General features: G+C 45.8%; 1 protein-coding gene across 3 annotated transcripts in view; it reads left to right on the plus strand.

Moving 5' to 3' along the window:
* The first annotated feature begins 1,817 nt into the window (after nt 1-1,817).
* LOC114202369 (uncharacterized) overlaps nt 1,818-22,363 on the plus strand; it is a 59,370-nt gene continuing 38,824 nt past the window's right edge. The window contains exons 1-5 of one of the 3 annotated variants that reach the window (XM_028095538.1): nt 1,818-1,982; nt 2,187-2,239; nt 12,537-12,663; nt 12,926-13,021; nt 17,789-20,319. In XM_028095538.1, coding sequence (XP_027951339.1) covers nt 2,207-2,239; nt 12,537-12,663; nt 12,926-13,021; nt 17,789-19,140 — 1,608 coding nt within the window. In that variant the 5' untranslated portion in view covers nt 1,818-1,982; nt 2,187-2,206 and the 3' untranslated portion in view covers nt 19,141-20,319. Of the gene's footprint in view, nt 1,983-2,186; nt 2,240-6,821; nt 6,931-12,536; nt 12,664-12,925; nt 13,022-17,788; nt 20,320-22,363 lie in introns of those variants that run through there. The other 2 variants (XM_088019298.1, XM_028095539.1) reach the window with 2 other exon arrangements.

Consider the following 22,363-nt stretch of genomic DNA (forward strand, 5'->3'; position numbering starts at 1 on the left):
CCAAGTAAATTTTAAAGATGTAACTGACTTTATTATTCGATTTATGAATCTGGCAGCATCCCATCTAGCAGATAGAGGGGAGCTCCAAAGGGCTACAGAAAGGGAAAGGTTTTAAAAAGCAGGGCAAAGGGGCGCCTGGGTGGCTCAGTTGGTTAAGCGACTGCCTTCAGCTCAGGTCATGATCCTGGAGTCCGGGGATCGAGTCCCGCATCGGGCTCCCTGCTCAGCGAGGAGCCTGCTTCTCCCTCTAGCCCTCCCCGATCTCATGTACTCTCTCTCTCTCATTCTCACTCTCTCAAATAATAAATAGATAAATAAATCTTAAAAAAAAAGGCAGGGCAAAGAAGTCATAAATAGAAAAAAGTATTATCTTAGGTAAGGTCACCCTCATTTGGGGACAAAGGAGTTTTAGTAGGTAGAATACCTCCTCTTCCTTTGGGGGATGAAAAGGGCCCTGTGACAGATGACCTTCTTGGTGCTTACCCTTTCAGATTACATTTTTGGGAGGTTGAGACTGCTAATGTTAGGTTACATACTACTTCTGGGTTTACAGACTTGGGGCCTTCACCTAAGTGCCCCCATTTTGGGCCTGTGGTTTTCTCTTTAACAGTGTTCTCTAGATGTCAGTTACTTTGTGTCTTTTCAGTTCTGGCTAATTTTGTCTGTTTGCTTTTATCTTTAATATATCCTTTGCTTCCTTTTGGCTTACTTTGTTGGTTTTTCACTAGGTTTTTGAGACTTTAATTTGCTCCTTTTTTAGTGTTTATTGTTATAATTACTCCAAATTGTGAGATTTTGTTATTGCTGCTTTATTTCTCCCATAAATGCTTATAGAGTGTTGTCTACACTTTTGTCTTTATTTCCCTATTTCATTAAAATATTTGTTGAATAGAAAGCTTTTTGAAAAAAAAAAGATTTTCAGGCAGAAAAGCCTTTTAAAATTATGGTATTTAGAGTTTTATTGCATTGTAATGAGAAAATTATTTATTTTGGACCGGCAGTTTGTTCTGTCTTGTTTCTTTCCATCCACTGCAGTGTCTCCTGTATGCAGTGCTGACTGTGTGGGTTAGTGCACAGGTGTTCCAGACTGTTGTGTAACTCTGTGACCTGCAGCTTTGGCCTTACAAATTGTCCTTCTCTTCTGTCTGTGGATCGGAACCTTTTTTTAAATATTTATTTATTTATTTATTTATTTATTTATTATTTATTTATTTATTATTTATGTATTATTTATTTATTATGTATTATTTATTTTTTATTTATTTATTTATTTTTTATTTATTTTTTATTTATTTTATTTATTTTAATTTATTTATTATTTATTTACTATTTATTTACTATTTATTTATTTATTTATTTTTATTTTTTTTATTTGACAGAGGGAGACACAGCGAGAGAGGGAACAGAAGCAGGGGGAGTGGGAGAGGGAGAAGCCGGCTTCCCCCCAGCAGGGAGCCTGATGAGGGTATTGATCCCAGGACCCTGGGATCATGACCCAAGCTTAAGGCAGACGCCTAAGGACTGAGCCAGCCAGGTGCCCCCGGAACCGTCTTGTTTGACCTCAGGCCTCAGCATGTTGGCCCTTGCACTGAGGCTGGAGCACGGTGAGGCCCGAGAGAGGGGACGAGGGGTCGCCTGCAGCGCCCCGCCCTGAGGTGGGTCCGGTGAGGCTTGGCCCCTCTGCAAATCAGCTTTCTGCTGGAAGCTCGGTCAGTAAGGGGGAACCCCCTCGCAGAGGATTCTGGGAGATGTAGTTTTCTTCCGGCGCCGTCGCGTCCGGTGCATGACGTACTTCCGCTGCGCCGCACCCGCGCCTGTAGTGGGGTAGGCGCCTCTAGGGCTGTTTCTGCCTTGGTGTTTGTGGACCCGAGGGGGCCCGGGGAGCTCTGAGTTCCTGTGGCTCCGGACCCGGCGGAGGCACAGATTTAGGCCCCTTCGAGCATCTTGTGCAGACCAGCAGCTTGGCCGGCCGAGCCCCCACGGTAGGTCTGGGGCGTGGTCGGAGCCAGCCGCGACTCGGGGTCTCCGGTTTCAGGGCCGCGTCACAGTGCAAACTCATCGCTCCGACTGCTTGTGCCCAGGCCCGGAGGCCCCGGACCCACCCTCTGTGGGGCGGGAGATCCCTCCTGGGTGGGCGCGGATGAGGCCAGCAGGGCGATCTCACGGTTCGCTTCTTTGCCCCGCAGCCTGCACGAAACAGCGCGGGATGGCCGGCAGGTTTCGGACAGCGTCGTGTTGGGTAAGTAGGGACTCTCTCGTCTTTAAAAGCCGACTGGGCACCGAGGACGGACACGTTCATCTCTTTATCGTCACAGCCAGGGCCCGAACTCGCGCGTTCCCTCCCCCCGCTTTCTCCCCCTGATCTCCGGAAACGTCCCTTGTTTTCTGGCATTTTGTGTCCAGTGCCCTCTCCCTCGGAAGTTACACTTTATTGCCAGCTGCAACCCTGACCTCTGAGGGTAATGAGGGTCCTTGTTAGGGAAGCAGGAAGGAGCAGTTTTGGAGCAGGGGAGGCCAGTGGACCGCCGGGACTGTGCGAGGGTTGATGGGGTCAGCGAGCGGTCGCCGTTCTGCTGGCTTCTTGCACCGGGTGGCGACGCTTCCCCTCGGGAGCACTGTTAGAAGGGGCGCCCGGGAGGAGTGTAGCTGTGTCGGTGTTGGCTGTGTGGTGCGTACGGTTGAATCTGCAGCTCAGGTGGGGACTCCTGGGAAATATCCAGGTTAAAGAGTTCTGTGTTAGTGGAAGCTTAGGGTGCGAGGGAGTAGAGCCCCGAGGGGGGGAGGATGTGGCGGACAAGGGAGGACTGCGGTGCACAAGGGCTGGGGTGCAAGAGAGGAGTAAGTTGGGAGCGTGGCTGCTTCCCTTCAAATTTGAGGAAAGAGAACTTCGTAAAAGCCGTGACACGAAATACCTCAGAGAATTATTTGACAGGACAAACAGTTGCCCCTGGATTTGGGAAGATGTCTTTTTTTTTTTTAAAGATTTTATTTATTTGGGAGCGAGCGAGAGAGCGCGCACTAGCAGGAGCAGAGGGAAAGAAAGGGGGAAGCGGACTCCGCGCCGAGCAGGGAGTCCCGCTCTCGGCTCCATCCCAGGACCCTGAGATCACGGCCTGAGCCCAAGGCAGACGCTTAAGCGAGCGAGCCAGCCCGGCGCCTTGCTTATTTATAAGTCGTAAGCAGTTTTTCCATACCTGAGAGAATGCTGAATAGTCCCTTTCTCAGAGATAACGGGGGGTGTTGCCAACTGGATTGCATAAGGTTGTGGACAGTGGAATGTAAAGATGATTAGTGACAGTAGGGACCTTTTTAGGGTGGTATGATGCCTCAGGTGTTACAAGAAGAGTATGGGTGCCAGGAACAAGGGAGTTCAGAGTGGCATGAGTCATACAATTAACCTTAAAATTAAGGATCTTTTTATTGTTTTATTTTTTAAGTAATCTCTATGCCCAATGTGGGGCTTGAACTTAAAACCCTGATATCAAGAGTGGCATGCTGTACCAACTGAGCCAGCCAGATGCCCCAGGATATTTTTATTCTTAAACAAAACCATATGGGGGGGCGCCTGGGTGGCTCAGTCCTTAGGCGTCTGCCTTCGGCTCAGGTCATGATCCCAGGGTCCTGGGATCGAGCCCCGCATCGGGCTCCCTGCTCCGCGGGAAGCCTGCTTCTCCCTCTCCCACTGCCCCTGCTGGTGTTCCCTCTCTCGCTGTGTCTCTCTCTCTGTCAAATAAATAAATAAAATCTTAAAAAAACAAAACCATATGGAAAATACAGTGAGAGAAAACATTGTATTTACAATAGCAATAAAGAAAGATAAAGTAAGCAAACAGAATCATACCTTATGAAGAGTAAGTAAGTAAACAAGGAAGACTAATGAAGACTTTAAAACTATTGAATAGTATCAGTAGGTACCATTCTTAGCTAGGCACTTCGTGTGTACGTTGTTAAAGTCTCATGACCCTATGAGGCAGGTATGTCCCCACTTTACAGGTGAGGAAACAGGGAAGCCTGTCCATGGTCCCAAACTAGTATCCAAGGAGACTAGGGTTGCGGAGCTAGGACTCAAACAAAGCAGTATCTTCAGAGTTTGTGCTCATAATGCCTCTTACTTTTTTTATTTTTTAAGATTTTATTTGACAGAGAGAGAGAACGAGCAGGGGGAGCAGCAGACAGAGGGAGAGGGAGAAGCAGGCTCCTCACTGAACAGAGAGCCTACCCCTGGGCTTGGTCCCAGGACCCCGGGATCATGACCTGAGCCGAAGGCAGACGCTCAACCGACTGAGCCACCCAGGCGCCCCTGTGCCTCTTACATTTTAATGTGAACAGTATTTCCTTATTCTTGGGTGCACATATTAATTTAACAAATGTTTATTGATGATTACACCAGGTAATTTTTCTAGGGCATGTTGGGATGAACAGGATTGACAGGGTCCACGACCCCGTGCAGTGTATGGGAGATCCCATAGCTGGTGTGTCTGGTCAGACATACCAGAGGAGCGTCACAAACAAAGATGTGACTGTGATGCCCGTGAAAGAGAGTGGCTGAGTGGCTACATTAGCTTGGCACCCCTTCTTGAGGCAACATTCATGTACGGTCTGAGTGACAACTTGACGGTCATGGGATGGTGGGGGTAGTGGGGGAGGAAGCATTCCAGACTTTTATTTCTAGGGTTGTATTCCAAGCAAGTGGCAATAGCCTCAAGTGGAAAGCAAGGCCGTGGCTGGAGTGCAGAGGGATGGCACGTCCGCCGGGGCCAGATTGGTAGGGCCCTTTAAGGGGGAAGATCGTGCTGGAAACCCCTAGGAGTTTTTAATTTTATTTCATCTTGGAAGAATTTTGGAACTGTAGAGAAATCACAAGAACAGTATAAAAAATTCCTGTACAGTGTTGTATAAAAAACCTCTTCACCCAGAATTGTCAACATTCTGCTGTATTCACTCTGTTATTTTCTCTCTTTGTGCGTGCATGTGTTTGTGCGTACACGTGCATATACACACTCTAATTCTCCTCCCTTTGTTCTAGCCCACACCACCTTACTCCGTAGCCCAGCTCTTGCCTACACACCTCATTTGCTCCTCAGCCCTCCCTCCCTCCCTCCCTCCTTTTCCTTCTCTTCTTTCTCCTCTTTTCTTTCCCTTCCCTCTCATTTTGGTTGACACAAGTGTTCCAGTGTAAGAGTGCTTCACCCCTCCTGTTCTGCTCCCCGGAAAAGACTGCCATCCACAGTGTGTTATGTAACCTTCCCATTGTTTTTCTCTGCATTTTACATGTATGATCATGTACACTGCTGTCTGTTCCACAGTTTAGTATGGAAATGGCTTTATTGCTTTTCCTCTTTAATATAAAACCATTTTTAATTGCATCGTTTTAGAAAATGGGATTGTAAGTAACACAGCCAAAGCTCTTTGGTTATTATCATTTCCTTCCTCTAATGTCAAGACGTAGTCAGTAGCAGGTGCCTGTTCTCAGGGTCATGAGTCAGGCCCTACATTGGCGTGGAGCCTACTTAAAGTAAAAAAACCCAAAAGTTTAAAAAAGAGGTAGTCAGTAGTTTGGGGGGTTTCCATCCAGACCCTTCCTACAGGAAACAAGGTTTATGTTCTCTTCTATAAATTGTGCAGTGTGCCATTTGCTTTACATTTATTTTAGAATTCTTCATGGCAATACATATAGATCAGCGTTTCCTTTTATAATAGCTCCATTTTGTTATCGTGCAGTATGATTGGGCCGCATTTTATTGAGCTGTTTCTCCACTGATGGGGATTTAAGTCTGTGGACTCACCTCCTCATGCCCACAGCTGGTAACCACTAGGGCTTCTTACTTCCTGCTCTCAGGCCTCTCAGCTTTTGATCTGCTGAAATTTTGTATTCCTTGAGACACAAAGATATTTAAATTTTTTAAAAGAACTGATTAAAATTACTTACGAATTTTATAGGTGATTGGGTGGAATTTTAGGTGTGCTTGATTCAACATTTGAAAAGTTTGTTTATTTATTTATTTATGTATTCATTCATTTGTCAGAGAGGGAGTGAGCACAAGCTGGGGGAATGGCAGGCAGAGGGAGAAGCAGGCTCCCAGCCAATCGAGGGGCCTGACGTGGGGCTCGATCGCAGGCCCCTGGGATCATGACCTGAGCTGAAGGCAGACCCTTCACCGACTGAGCCACCCAGGCGTCCGGAAAAGTTTTGTTTTTATATGAGTTGCATCATACTGGGTATAGTTATTCTACAGTTTGAAAAATGTCTCTATAGGATGAACGTACAATATTTTTTAGCTGTTCTCTTATGGGTGGAAATTTAGGTTGTTGAGCTTGTCACTGTTACAAACTTTGAAACCATGAACAACTCTGCACATGTATATTCCTATCTCGTTAATTTTTGGTTACATATTTGGTACTTTTCTACATTCTCTTAGAACACAGTTCAGTCTTATAATTACCCACCTTTCCTAATCCCTTTCTCTCTTCAGAGATAATCAATTTGGTGTATATTCTTCTAGATCTTTCTACATATGTTTGTCTACAGCCGTTTCTACCCTTAAAATGTTTGGTTTGTTTGTCTGGGTTGTTACATAAGTGGGTTTCACAGTATGTAACATTATTTCTGTTTTACCCCCACATGCAAAACATGTATTTGTAGTTGTATCTGTGATTTTTTATACATATATGTCCATTTGTGGCTTCCTTTGCCTTTTTAAAAATTTAATTGAGTTCTAACTTACAGTAAAATGCATAAACCTTAAGTGGAATATTTATATTCTTTTAGGTTCCTGGACCAATTCCAGCAAGAGGGGTGGGGGTGCAGGTCCCCCACACACAGCATCACACAGTTCTTGGACACCGGCAGGTTGTCTGAGAATTCAGCTTCAGCCTGTCACTGTCTACCCAGAGATGGGGGACAGTCTCCTGGAAACCAGCTGCCCTTTGGTAGGTTACCGAGGGGCTTTCCAGAAGTTGCCTCATTAACATAACAAAAGATACCTTGATCATACTTACCAGAGGAAATTCCAAGGGTTTTAGGGGCTTTGAGCCAGGAACCCATGGATGAAGACGAAACACATATGAGAAATATGTTTTGGACATCTGAGTGACCAAATATTCTTAAAAATCACAAAATTAAAGTATACACTGAAGACAGTTGAAAATCAAGAATTCCAGCGCCCCGGCAGGTTCCGTTGTTCTCCCTGTCACCACTGCCCTCCACCCCCAGGAGGTCACTGCTTTATTTATATTTTTTTACTCCTGTTACAACACTGTTAATTTTGCCTTTTTTTCTCTTTTTCTAACTTAATATAATTGGAATTGTACAGTAAAGTATCTGGCTTCTCTCAGTCAGCATAGTTTGTGAGTGACATCCAAGTTGTATGATTCTCTGTTGTATGACTGTTTTATGATCTGTCTGCTGTATTCATGTGTGATCATAGACATGGTCATCAGCAACACTTGGGCTGCGTCCAGTTATTGGCTATTTTGAATAACACTTATAAACATTTTTGTACACGTCTTTTGAGGGACATCAGTTCTCATTTCTGTTAGGCTTATGCCAGGATTTCTCAGCCTCAGCACTATTGACATTTTGGACTGAATTACTCTTCATTGTGAAGGACTATGCTGTACATTGTAGGATGTTGAGCAGCATCCTTGACCTCTACCCGTTTAGATACCAGCAGCTCTACGTGACCAGCGCAGAAGTCTCAGTGCCAGACATCCCCGGGGGCGCAGAATCTCCCTCTCAGTGGACAACCACCTGGCATATATCTAGGAGGGATGGGTGTGTGTGTATGTAAGTTTAGTGAACACGACCAAACACTTTCCAGGAGCGCTGAAACCGCTTTGTGTCCCATCAGCAGTGAGTTCCAAGTGTTCTGCATGGAGGCCAGTCCAAAGTTTGTCAACTTTGCTTGGAGTATTTTCCCATAGGATGGATGTCCTGTACTCAACTATTCTAATGATGCTCAGTTAATGTGATATCCATTCTTTATTTCTAAATGTCTCCTGGTTTTTTAAAAACAGATTTCCAGTTTCCTTTTAATCTATTGTATACTTTTCTTCTATAATTTTAAGTATTTGTAACAGTATATACTATGACAGTTACTTCTAACGTTGTGTGCTAACTTCTGGATCATCTGTTGAGTCTGTGTTGTGTGCTTTTTCCTTTGATTTATCAGTCTTGTTTTCTTGCCACTTCACATGTCTCAAAATTTTCTATTTTATGCCTATGTTGGTATAAAGGAACAACTACATAGACTGAAGTTCAGTGTTACCCTTCTACCAGAGTGTTTCCTCTTTCCTCTGCCGTGCAGATAGGGAGATGACTGATGACATAATCAAACAGGCTTGGAGGTGGTTTGGGCCTGGGGTGCCGCTTTAGTTATTGTACATTCACCTGTGGTCTTGGTGGTAGTTGGGGGGGGGGTTATTGCATGCTCCCCTCTAGGGTTCTTTGTGTCCTCAGTGCCTTGAGACTGTGGGAGAATCAGTTCGCCATTCCAGCCCAGTTCCGGTGCTTACCAGCACTCAGCAGATGCGCCACAGGGAAAGCCTGCTGTCATGGGGCATCAGAGGCTCCCCTGCCTGTTCTCAGGCTGGACAGATGCCCCCCAGTGAAGGAAACACCCAGCACTTAACTCACCTGGGAAGAGCTCTGATTTTTAAAAGTGTTGAATTTTACCACATTACTTTGTTTCATCTATTGAGATGATTGGTTGACTGCTCTCTGCTAATATACTGATGTGACTTATTTCACTGATGGGTTTTTTTAGTTGTTGTTAATTTTGGACCGTCCTTTAATTTTTTGGATACATTTCCTTGTCATAGTTTGCTCTGTATGTGTGTACAGGACTTGTACTTGAGTGGTATTTTTATCTAGATACTTTGATCAGAGTTAATGATAAATGAGTTAAGACTACAGTTTGTGCTGTACTTGCCTGGTTTTGTCTGTGGGGTTGTGCAAGTCTGTGCCATGTGCTGTATAGGCATCCCGTGGTTCCCAGGCTCAACATCAGGCGAGACATGATGGGAATTTTATGTTTCTGCAATGTTGGTAGAACTTACTTTTAAGTGTAGTGTGGGCGCATGGCCTCTCTGGAACGGAGGGTGTATCTTCGGTTGCTACTTCTGTGTGTTTTGTGATCATGGATTAGTCAGTCTTGCTTTTTTTACTTCCTTCTGGGCCAGCTTGGGTTCTTTTTACTTTCTTAGACAATTTTTATTTCTTCCAAGTTTCCCCAAATTTATTGGAACAAATTCGTTAATATAGTTAGATCTGCTACCATGTTTGCTTTAAAAACATGAATTCAACACAATTGATTTTGTAGGGAACAGTGTGAGCCTTCTGTCTGACTTCACACAGCCCTCTTTCCACCACTTTATGATCAGCTTTAGCCCCTCTGATGTCCAAACACCAGGTCTTTTCCAGGGTAAAATGATGTATTGTCATTTTATGTATTTCTTAAACATTAAACATGTAAAACTGCTACTGTTTTTAATAGGTTCCTGGTGTTCTCTTTTATGTGTTGCTGACAAAGGTGTTGTGCCCCAACCCCATTCTCCCCATATTCCCTGTGGGTTTGCTGTGTGACTTTGCATAGTGGTGATTTTTTGCAGTATACAGTAGAACTGCCTCTGTACAATAATCTCATATATTTAAAAATCTTTATCTTAGAGCTATGGATTGTGTCTTGGTCATAATAGTATTCTATTTTTAATTTCTTCATTTCTTGACCAATAAAAATTTTTTTAATAGTTTCTCTGTATTTTATTTTTATTCTTATCAAGCTCAAAATACAGTAAAAAGCTTAAAATAAAATAAGCCTCACGGTTTACTCCCACTCTCTTCTTCCATCCTGTCTGCATACTCAGCCACTTTGGTCTGTGTTCACTCTCGTGGCGTCTGCCTTAAGCTTGTACACAATCACGCTGGTATGCCTTGCTTGGGCTTCTCCTCTGCTATAAAGTCGCAGATCTGACAAGTGGCCTGGGCTGGATCTGAATGTAGGAAGGCACAGCCTCAGGCGTCCCTGTCCGCTCTCCCTTTCCTTGGCCCCAGGGGTTGTCTCAATGAGCGCTCGTGATATTCCGGTCTCATCTTCTCTGGTCACTTTCAGGCATTGGGCAGTCCAGTCTGTGCTCTTAATTCCACCTCCTCTGCTGGCCCCACTCAGGCTGCAGAGGAGAGATGGAGTGCTCATCTCTTTATTCCCTCCTCCTGTGGGGGCTCCTCATGGGTTGGGAAGACCAGTGCTTAGACCAGAGAAGCTCCTGTTGTCAGGTGGTTGGTGCTCAGCACCAGGCGGTTGCTTGGAGCCTGAGGCAGGGCCTTACCCCGAATTTCCATGTTGTGAGCAATTCTCCCACTTACTTCTGCAGACTCACCCAGAATTGCATTCACTGTCTCTTCCCTCCTGGGTCTCTCTTTCTGCAGGCAGTGGTGTTGGGTAAGGAGCCTGTCAGGGGTGATCAAGTCCAGGAATCTTTGGACCTCACTTCTCAGCTGCCTTTACAGAGTGTTCCAGAAGCCTCTTTCTTCAGAAATTCCCAGAGGAGAAGAGATACCAGATTCCTGGTTTACTGAAATCCCTGAACACAGGGCCAGTTCCTCCTGATTGTGGGCTCAGTGGACACTCAGATGGTCTCCTCCTTCCCTCCCTTCCCCCAGTGCCCTGCTTCAGGGAATTCTGTCCAGCTGCTGCTTCAGCCCCTCGTTCCCCTCATTTTTCATCCCTCAGGCACCCTCACCTTGTTAGGGCAGCGTCTTCAGTTTACTTGGCCAGGATCCTTGCTGTCCTCAACACCCTTCTCTGTGTGCTGGTCATCTCCCATCAGGAGGTCGTCTGCTCTGTCTTCACTTGATGCCCAGAATCCAACCACTGCATATTACTTCCAGCTACCTTCATTGCCCCAGATCCAGGACCCTCCCTTCTCCACAGCAGTCAGAATAATCTTGGTTGGGAGTCAGAACATCCCACTCTTGCTTGAGGCCTTCGGATGGCCTCTCCTCACCTGGAATGAAATCTCAAGTCCTCACCATACCCTCTGAGCCCTGAAGTCCTGGCCCTTTGTTTTCATGCCCCTTAGAAGGATTTTCTGCACAAATCTTGGTATCATTCTCACATCGCTTGGGTTTCTACCCAAATAGTCCCTTACCAGAGAGCTTCCTGACCACTCCAACTGCCTACACCTGCCTCCCTGGGCTCTTTCCCTTTACCCTGCTTGAGTCTTGGTAGAGCACCATCACCATCTGCTTGTTGGGTAGTTATGTGTTTACTGTCACCTTCCCCTGCAAGGATGGAAACGCACTAAGTCCAGGGACCATGTCCATGGCTGAGCCCCCAGCACCAAGAACAGTCCTGGCACATTGTCAGTGTCTCAGAAATGTTTGTTGAATGATCCTGTGAGGACCTGTAGCTTGTTACTACTTTTTTTTGGTCCCATGAAAGAAACTTATTATAAGCATTCTGGGTAGTTCACAGAGATGTCAAGAACCACACTTACTGTCTCACAACTGCCTGGTGGGGACTGCCGCCTCCTGCCCAGCCACAGTGGCTCTCCATCATCTGTAGCTCTGCAGCACTAGCTCCAGGCTCGGAGTCTATGCTGGAGCGAACCCTGGTTGACCTCAGTAATGGGCCCCTAATTCTCTGGAAAGAAGGCTAGGAATTTATCTATTTGGCCTTTTTTTTTTTTTTTTTTTTTTTTATGGTGCCAAGCTCTCACTCTAAGACTCAAGATGGGTTGAGCAGCTATCAAGATGTCACACCTTCCCATGTGTTTAGAATTGTTCTCTCCATCTCTGGGCAAAATATATCCTGGATAATTTTTTTTATCAGAGGCTTCTAACACCTGTTTCTTCTCCATGTATAGATGTTTATTTCCCTCTACAAGACTGGAAGATTTTATTTTATTTTATTTTATCTTATTTTATTTTATTTTATCTGAGAGAGGGAACACAGGGGGAGGGGCAGAGGGAGAGAGAGAAGCAGACTCCTTGCCAAACAGGGAGTCCAACATGGGGCTCGATCCCAGGACCCCAAGATCACAACCTGAGCCGAAGGCAGATGCTCAACCAACTGAGCCACCCAGGCGTCCCAAGACTAGAAGCTTCATGAGGGCAGAAGTTGGTTGTGTTCGTCCTGAAATTTTCAGGACCAAAAATAGTATCTGGCTCATGGAAGCTCAAAAGTTTTATTTTATTTTTTAAGATTTTTTTATTTGTTCATTTGAAAGGGAGTGACAGCACAAGCAGGGGGAGGGGCAGAGGGAGAGGGAGAAGCAGGCTCCCCGCTGAGCAGGGAGCCCAACATGGGGCTCGATCCCAGGACCCTGGGACCATGACCTGAGCCGAAGGCAGACGCTTCACCGACTGAGCCACCCAGGTGCCCCGGTTTTTGTTTTGTTTTATTCTGAAAGTCAGTGCTGATCTGGGCACAGGAGGCAGGCTGTGGAGGAACATTTCTCCTTCCCAGTTCCTGTACATCTGTTCCACGTCACCTAATGCAATGGTATCCAATTGAATGGGATGTATATTATTCCAGGGATTATTGTCATTCAAGGATATATCTGTGGAGTTCACCTGGGAAGAGTGGCAGTTACTGGACTCTACGCAGAAGTACCTGTACAGGGATGTGATACTGGAGAACTATAGCCACCTGGTATCTGTGGGTAAGTGCAGCTTCTCTGTTGATCTCAGACTATGATTTATAAATCGCCACCCTTTTTCTTTTGTTGATCTACCCTGAGGTCTCCAAAGTACTTCCTGGTTGTGGGCTTGAACTTCAGAGATCAAAGGCTCATAGTCCCTATTTGGGCCTCATCTCTCATTGTAGTCTTCCCTCAAGTGCCAGTGAGCAGTTTCATTTTGTAGTTCTGGATCCCCTAGTCCTTAGCAGCTTGGCCCACATCCTTTATGATTTTCCACCAACAGGGTATCATGGTACCAAACCTGATTTAATCTTCAAGTTGGAGCAAGGAGAGGAGCCATGGATAATAAATGCCAAAGTTTCCCGTCAGAGCTGTCCAGGTGGGTGCGTGGGAACCAGGAAGATGGGGGTGTGGGCGTGAACCTCAGGCAGTGTTGTGTGGAAGCTCTGCTTTGAAGCTCTTGAACCATTGGGGCAACTCGGGAGGAGCCAAGTTAACCAAGCTAACTCCTCAGGAAAGGAGAGGACCATCACTCTACCCATGTTTGCTCTTTCCTCTCTTGGGTCTGAGGGGCAGGCGTGACTTCTTGTCTGCACTCTGCTCAGACGTTGCTTTCTGGGTTAGTTTCCTTCCTTCCCATGGTCACGGACTGCATTAGTTGTCCTCGCTTCCAGAGAGTTCCTCTCCTCTCCCTTCGTGTGACTCACACCCTCTACTTCCCTTTCTCGCTTGCCTTCCACAGATAAATCCCTCAGTCTTCCTCGTCCTGTGCTCAGCATCACCTTCAGAGATTGCATTGTTTCCTTTTCTTTCACTGTGAAATTATAGCTGTTACTTTCTTGGGCACTTTTCTGAAGGATTCTGAAAGCTAGCCCAGTCTCACCTGTGTCATGAAATGATTTTCTCACCTGACGTTTCCTGGCTCCTCTATCCTTCCCTCTGGAGTCCTCCAGACGGGCGTATTTCCCACATCTGGCTGTTCTCTCACCAGTATCGTAACAGCTGAAAGGCTGTTCCTTCTCCCGGGTCGTAACGTCCCATGGGTACCCGCACCCTCTTGCCTTCCACACTCTCGTCCCGCATGTTCAGTGCTTGTGAGGAGCCCCGGGCTTCCTCACTCTCCATTCTCAGTAGCAGAAGTGGGAAGGAACTCTGTCTTTGGCCTACCCACGTTTCTTACTGCCGCTCTTGCCCTCGTGGTACCGTATCCTGGGCTCCCCGGGCTCACGTCTGCTGCAGGTCTTCGTCCTGCTTCTGTTGCTGCCGCTGTTTTACCTTCATAGCTCCTGTCCTCTCAGTTGTCACCCGGACCAGATCAGTGTCCTCTCAGGTGTGGGAAGCTCAGATTCTTAGCCATGTTTGAGAACTCTAGCCTTGTCCTCAGCTGTTCCTGCTGGATTTGTTTTCATAAGCATCCTATCACTAGTCTGAGAAAATAAACAAGGATCTTACATCCCTGGTTCAACCAGAGTGAAGAATAAGGAATTTATAGTCTCAAATGACAGTTGTCTGTCATAGGACAGCAGCTCCACAGTGGCTTAATTCAGAAGCTTAGTGATGTCAGGGGTTCCTGGTGGCTCAGTCTTGATTTCAGCTCAGGTCATGACCTCAGGGTTCTAGGATCGAGCCCTGCATCGGGCTTGTGCTCAGTGCGAAGTCTGCTTGAGATTCTCTCTCTCCCCCTCACGATAGATTAGATGGATGCATACATACATAGATAACTAACTAAGTATCTAACTTAAAAACAAGGAGCTTGGTGATGTCAGCGATCCATCTGCCTCCCTTTTCTCACCCTGAGAGGTTATGCTTTTCTTTTCCTTTGTCCTGGTAGGTTCCTCCATGCCAGGCATCATATGCAGATACAACAGGAGTCACTGGATAAGTCCTGTTTCTTTCCCCAAAATCCCCTTCACCAGTCCCCAGACTCTTTCTCAGAAGCCTGCCGGCATGTTTTCTTAGAGCTGACATGCCAGTGCCTGAACTAGCCGTGATGTGGGGGTGGGGAGGGCTCGGTGGGGGACCACATGGACCATGTCCTCACCAGTCAGGGCTGGTGCACGGAAGAAGGGAAGTTCGTGTGGCTCTGCGAATAGTGTGAGTCCTACCTTTGGGTGTGCCGCACATGTGCCATTCTTTCCACCTGTGCAGCTTCAAAAATGCTAATGTTAACACAAAACGTGATCATTCCTTCCCCAAGGGAGGCAGCATGTGTTCTCATCCTGGACCCGGAGTCCAGTTGCAAGTCCAAGATTTCTTGAGATGAGTGTGGTACCTTCACACAGATGTGGCTGTGGCCTCACAATCTGAACGGACATGGAGTTAAAAGATCAGCAGTCTATTCTAGACATGTGCAGTGGTGGGGAAGGATCCGGAAACTATAACAGAAGCTCCTGTTTGCAGAGGGGTGGATGGGGGATAGCAGTCCATCACACACTCTCCTCTTTGAGAAAAAAATCAAAGAAGACTTCTTGCTCTAGCACTGGCATACTTTCCCTGTTCACTCCAGTATTTTTGTCCTGTTGGCATAGATGAGACGATGCTTGGAGAGAATATGGTCCTGTCTGTTGGTGCAGATTTGGGCGTATTTGGGGCTAAAGAATCATAGGCTGTTACCAGACCAGGCTTAGGTTTCCTTCAAAACCTAACAAGTGGGGCGCCTGGGTGGCTCAGTTGGTTGAGCGTCTGCCTTTGGCCCAGGGTCCTGGGACCAAGTCCTGCATTGGGCTTCTTGCTCAGCAGGGAGTCTGCTTCTCCCTCTGCTGCTCCCCCTGCTTGTGCTCTCTTTCTCTCTGTTAAATAAATAAATAAATAAATAAATAAATAAATAAATAAATAAATAAAATCTTAAAAAAAAAAACAAACCCACCCAACAAGCTTCCGGTCAGTCTTTTTTTCCCGACCCTAATTCTCTGAAGCCAATACCAACAACCAAAAGTGGTTTGAGCATTTATTCAAGCCCGAGAAGTATTCTAGCCACCGGTCTTGGTATTCTCACCCGCATCCTTGAGTTTAGTGGCCCTACTTTGAGGCACAAACCATAATGCGAACTGTTCCCGCATGAGTGGGGAGAGAGGGTTTATCAGGAGGTCCTGAGGAGGCAGGAGAGCCCCTGGTGGCCCCACAGGACAGCTGTAGTAACATGATGAGGCTGTGCCCCTAATGAGTGTGCCCTTCCTGGTGCCCTGTGGGCCTCACACTCAGCATCAAGCTCCTGTTGGGCCTCATCATTGTCCGGCCACATGTGTCATCTGCTCACCTTCCCGGGAAGGTCTCGTCCTTCATGGTGTTTAAGACCTTTTACATGTTGACTCCTGCTTTTCTCTGAGCACTGAACTTCCGTCTGTCTGCCTACTTGCTGTCTCCTCTCCATTTGGGTTTTTAGCTGAGATCTCAAGTGTAGTCAGATCCAAAACAAAGTCCTTAATTTTTCCTGCAAACATTTTCCCTCTCAGAGAGCAGCACCTCCTGTTTCTCCAGCCTAAAATCTGGAGTCTTAAAGCCTCCCCTTCTCTCACCTTCTCCTTCACCCAGTCCTTTGGTAGATTTTCTTGGTTCTCTCCAGATGCATTCCACATTTGCTCAGCTCCAGAGTTTAGTCCAAACCACTGTGACGTCTTCCCACACTACTACAAGGGCTTCCTCGTTTGTCTCTCAGCCCTTCTCCTGCTCATTTTCTACATAACAGGCAAACATCTTTTAAAAGCACAACATGAGAGGCGCCTGCGTGGCTCAGTTTGTGAAGTGTCTGCCTTCGGCTCAGGTCATGATCCCGGGGTCCTGGGATTGAGGCCCGCTTTGGGCTTCCTGCTCAGCGGGGAGCCTGCCCCTCTCTCTGCCACTCCCCCTGCTTGTGCTCGCTCTATCTCTCTCCATTTCTCTCTCTCTGACAAATAAATAAATAAAATCTTAAAAAAAAAAAAACACTCCAGAAAGCACAACATGAATCAAGATGTCCTCTTACCTTTGGGTAAGATGAAAACTTTTTTGCCTGCCTATTTGCTTTTTTTTTTTTTTTTTTTAAGATTTTATTTATTTGACAGAGAGAGACCCAGCGAAAGAGGGAACACAAGCAGGGGGAGTGGGAGAGGGAGAAGCAGGCTTCCCATGGAGCAGGGAGCCTGATGCAGGACTCGATCCCAGGACCCCAGGATCATGACCCGAGCCGAAGGCAGACGCCTAACGACTGAGCCACCCAGGCGCCCCTGCCTATTTGGTTCTTGATTGCACTCTGTTCACTCAGTGAGTTTTAGCTGTCCCAGCCTTTTTTCAAAATATTTTTCTTTTCTTTTCTTTTTTTTTAAAACTTGTAGGTTTCCCACCCAACTTGGGGCTCAAACTCATGACACTGACAACAAGAGTCACAGCCTCCACCGACCAAGCCAACAAGGCATCCCATTTTTTTCTATTTCTTAACTGTGCCAAACAGGTGTTCCTTTCTCAAGAATTTTGTATGTGCTTTTCCGTCTGTTTGGAATGCTCTTGCCCCTAATTTTCCTATGGCTAACTGAGTCTTACTTTAACGTCTCATTGTCCCTGTCTGAATGTTATACCCTGGTTACTCGGTATCCTCTGAATTCACTTTTTGAATAAGCCCCTGTAATAATAACATTCAGATATAAGGTAAATGGTGTTGGCTCCTAAGTGCAGGCTAAGCATCTTAAGCCTCGTGTTCTCTTTTTCTTTGTCTTTTTTTTTTTTTTTTGAGAGAGAAGGAGAGCGTGTGTGAGCGGGGGTGGGGTGGGGGGAGAGGGAATCTCAAGCAGGCTCCCCAATAAGCACAAGCCCGACGTGGGACTCCATCTCATCCTGAGATCATGACCTGAGCTGAAACCAAGAGTCTGACACTCAACACACTGAGCCACCCAGGTGGCCCTAAGCTTCTATTTTAAAAAAACATTTTTGATCACTGCTAATTTGCCATCCATTTCCATAATGGGATTTGGTTTAACACAGTTCCTCATGCTCCATAGCTCAGACATATGGCACATGTGGGCTTGGCCAGTATTTCTTTTGAACCAGTGTTTGAGGCCTGTTATTAAGCAAAAAACACTCATTACATGACAGTTTTGTAGCTCTCTAATTCCAGATCAGCTACATTGATGATTAAAAATATATATATATGTATATATATATTTATTTTTCCTAGAAGGTTGGAAAGAATGGTACCAGAAAAATCAAGATGAGTTTGAAAATATTGAGAGAAGTTATGCTTGTGGCGCATTTGGAAAACGTCATCTGAGCAGAACCCATGTTCCTTCAAGACAAAGAATCCATAAGTACAACACACATGGAAAAAGTCTGACACAAAACTCAGGTTCAACCAAAAGCTGTCTGAGAAAAAATCCTGATAAGTTCCATGGATATGAAGAATCCTATTTTCTTAAGCATCAAAGAGCTCACAGTATAGAAAAGAACTGTGTGTGTAATGAATGTGGGAAAGCTTTTCGTTGTAAGTCACAACTGATTGTCCATCTCAGAATTCATACGGGAGAGAGGCCTTACGAATGCACCAAATGTGAAAGGGCATTCAGTGCCAAGTCAAACCTTAATGCTCATCAGAGGGTGCACACGGGAGAAAAGCCCTACTCCTGCGGTGAGTGTGGGAAGGTATTCTCCTTCAGGTCACAGCTCATTGTCCATCAGGAAATTCACACAGGGGGGAAACCTTACGGCTGCAGTGAATGTGGGAAAGCCTACAGCTGGAAATCACAGCTGCTTTTACACCAGAGAAGCCACACAGGCGTGAAACCTTATGAATGTGGGGAGTGTGGGAAAGCCTTCAGTTTGAAGTCACCGTTTGTCGTACACCAGAGGACTCACACAGGAGTGAAGCCCCATAAATGCAGTGAATGTGGGAAAGCCTTTAGGAGTAAGTCCTACCTCCTGGTTCACATCAGAATGCACACAGGGGAGAAACCCTACCAGTGCAGCGACTGTGGGAAAGCCTTCAATATGAAGACACAACTTGTCGTTCACCAGGGAATCCACACGGGGAATAATCCTTATCAGTGCAGTGAATGTGGGAAAGCCTTCGGTAGGAAGGAACAGCTCACCGCACATCTGAGAGCACATGCAGGCGAGAAGCCCTATGGATGCAATGAGTGTGGGAAGGCTTTCAGCAGCAAATCATATCTTGTTATACATAGGAGAACACACACTGGAGAGAGACCGTACGAATGTAGTTTCTGTGAGAGAGCCTTTTGTGGGAAATCTCAGCTCATCATACACCAGAGGACTCACTCTACGGAGAAACCCTATGAATGCAGCGAATGTGAGAAAGCCTATCCCAGGAAGGCGTCACTTCAGATACACCAGAAAACTCACTCGGGAGAAAAACCTTTTAAGTGTGGTGAATGTGGGAAGGCCTTCACTCAGAAGTCGTCCCTCAGTGAACATCAGAGAGTGCACACAGGAGAGAAGCCGTGGAAATGCTCTGAATGTGGGAAATCCTTCTGTTGGAACTCAGGGCTTCGTATACATCGAAAAACTCACAAGTGAGAAATTAGAATGAAGTAGATGTTAGGGACTTTCTCACAGACGTTGATTCTCAGGAGATTTTAGATGATAATGGAGATGGGATGCAGAAGCAGGAAGTCCTAAAAGTACACTCCTATCAATTAAGTCAGAGAGAGACCGTCATATTTGCAATGAATGGGCAAAAGCTTTCAGAAATAAGTCCTATGAGTCTGTAGACGAGAACTCAAGGAATGAGGAGCAGTAACTATGAAGTACACTGCATCATGATAAAGATAAAATTCAGAGAATTCATATTTAAAACTTGCCAAACTTAATAAATCACGAAAGCATTTTCCCGTAGGAATGTGTTATGTGTGGAGAGTCACATTCCAGATTTGAAGCTATGTTTTAGAGTGAAGAAAATCTCAATTTTAAATGGTGGATTTTTTCATGGTGGAGTATAAAGTTGTTTTTTATTTTAATATGTAAATAGAGCAATGGTCAGGAAAACATCAAGGAACATATTCTGAAGGTTAAGAGATATTTAGTGTGACTTTCTTGAGTAACACTGAATAGCATTTTTTAAAACTTTGGTATTTTATTTTTTAATGTAACGTCATACATATATTTGGTAGTTTGTGGAATAACATCCCCTAATATTCTCCATATTAAATGCTAAGTATCAGTTTTGTCTCTTTATTTCTTAGCAACTAAAGTAATGTGGCTTTTAATAAATGGAAAGATACTGTTCCCCAAATGAGTTTTACTTACTCAGCAGTCTTTGTAAGTGGGTCTGACAGTTATCACGGGGCTGCTGTGTAGGAGCAGAGAGAGAGATTATATTTTAGCAGTTCAGAGTGTGTTCTCCACTGATTGGCGAGAACACGCTGGTTTTCTCTGGAGGAGCACCTCTCTGGTGTGTCCATCTCCGGGTTGGTGTCTCTCAGGGCACCTGTTGCACCAGCTACAGGTGAGCATTATGCCCATTGCCGGCTCATGGTAACCTCGTTTCTGGATCGTGAGTCTCTGACTCAGCCTCATGTGAACCAGAAGGGACGTGTGGAACTAACTTACTCTTGCCCCAGAATGGAGGGCCATCAATTCCTTCCTGCTGTATTGGTTTCCCAGAATAAGTATGGGTGCTGTCCCTCTTTGAACCTGGTTTTCTGGCCTGTGTGCTTCCGCCTCTCTTCAATAAACATGTTTTTCTGCTAACGTTAAGGAGAGTGAATTTCTATCTCATATTACTGAAGGGCTTTAATCGATAAGTTGTTGCTGGGGAGTAGTGTATAAGTCACAGAAGAGGGCTTTTTTCCTGAGGCAAGAAGAAAATCAGGTTCTTGTTTACATTCCAATGTGGAAACTTTAGCCCATAGTACAAAGTGCTGTCGCTTGTTTACACCGAGAACCTCGTGGCCCCTGATGACAAGATTCTGGGAACACTGAAGGCTATTGCCGTAGAAGAGTTTTTAGTTAATGAGGACGTCTGACACAGGAGATGGGATGGTTACTCTGCTCCTGTGAGCCCCTAACCACAACAGTGACAGGTGTGAACCCCTGAAAGCTCATCTCAAGGAAGAGCATTAACTGTGACGTTGCTGAGTGAAACCATCCACTTCACGTGCTTGCTAATCCCTTATAGAAACGTATCGGTATAGAAAAAGTAGTCTCTTTAATAATTTTTTTAAAGATTTATTTGTGAGAGAGAGCGAGCAGGGGGAGTGGCAGAGGGAGAGGGAGAAGCAGACTCCCCGCCGAGCAGGGAGCCTGACGTGGGGCTCGATCCCAGGACCCCGGGATCATGACCTGAGCCGAAGGCAGACGCTTCATCGACTGAGCCACCCAGGCGCCCCTAGAAAACGTAGTCTCTTGACAGTTCATGTAGGGATACCTGACAGAAGTGTGAGGACTCTGCCTCACAGACTCCTGAGAAAGTGCACTGGATGCGCTTCACTCAGACACACAGCTTAGATGTTGGCGGCCGCTCGCTGCCTGTATTTGTACGGACGGAGCCAAGAAGTCTTTACGTTTTTAAATGGTTGCAAAAAGATCAACACTTCACCAATTGAGAAAATTATTTGAAATTCAAGTCTCAGCATCCGTGAGTCAGGTTTTATTGGAACATAACCATACGTTAATTGTATTGTCTGGTGGCTTTTGCACTAACTACAATGGCAGAGTTGTGGCAGATGCTGTTGCTTACAAAACCTGCCAAGTCCTGCTGTAGAGTCCCTCCCCCTCCCTGAAAAAGTGGACCTTGCCTTGTGGGAGGAAGCTTATTCTGCCAACACCTCAGGGCTCATTGCCACCAACTGTCTGCCCCAGTCTCTTAGAAGGATCCTACTGTTGGCTTAGGTCTCACCTCAATTATCTCATTTTCACTTGATTATCTCTGTAAAGATACTATTGCTAATTAACTTCACATCCTAAGGTACTGGGGACTAGGAATCCAATACATCTTTTTTGAACAGACGTAATTCAACATGTAAGTTTGCCCTCTTGCGCCCTGCCCCCCATCTGTGTCCTTTTCACGTGCAAAATACATTCCCCCCAGCCGGCTTACTTCACCCAAGCATCAACTCCAAAATCTCTTAAATACCATCTAAATCAGATGTGGGTGAGATGGGGTATGCTTCATCCTGGGGCAGTATTCCTCTCCATTTGGGAATGTGTGAAACCAGACAGATTACCTGCTTCCAAAATACAGTGATTAGACAGGCATAAAGTAGACTGTCCTATCCTAAAAGGGAGAAATCAGGAAAAAGGGTTGTGAGTCCCAAGCAAGTTAAAACCTGACAGGGCAAATTCCATTAGATTTTAAGGCCTGGGAATGATTCTCTGGCCAAACCTCGGTCCTCTGAGACCACTGGGTGATGGCCCTGCCCCTCATCCCTGGATGGTGGACAAGCCTCTGGAATTGAAAAGGTGGCTTCACCCTCTGAGTCCAAGGAGGTGGCTCTGCCCTCTGGGTCAGTCTTCCTTTGTCTTTTAAGGATGACCCATGTGCCCATCTAGAGAGCTCTATTGGCCTGTTTCCAGGACAGCCAACGACTTTCTTCATTCACCTTTCTCTGTCCCCTTCAATCCAAGTTGGTAGCATTCCTGCTGAGATGGCTGATGGATTCACAAGGCACACTCTTGTTCTCTCCAGAGCATGCTTTCTCATTTTTTGCAATATGGATAAGCTGAGAATCTTTCAAATTTTCAAAATCTAGTTCCTTTATGCTTAACAATTCATTTTTCACTTTATCTCTGTCCTCCCAAA

This window comes from Eumetopias jubatus, unplaced genomic scaffold (assembly GCF_037043125.1).
Source record: "Eumetopias jubatus isolate StellerSeaLion01/CBP00866 unplaced genomic scaffold, mEumJub1_p1.0 scaffold_16, whole genome shotgun sequence".
Lineage (NCBI taxonomy): Eukaryota > Metazoa > Chordata > Mammalia > Carnivora > Otariidae > Eumetopias > Eumetopias jubatus.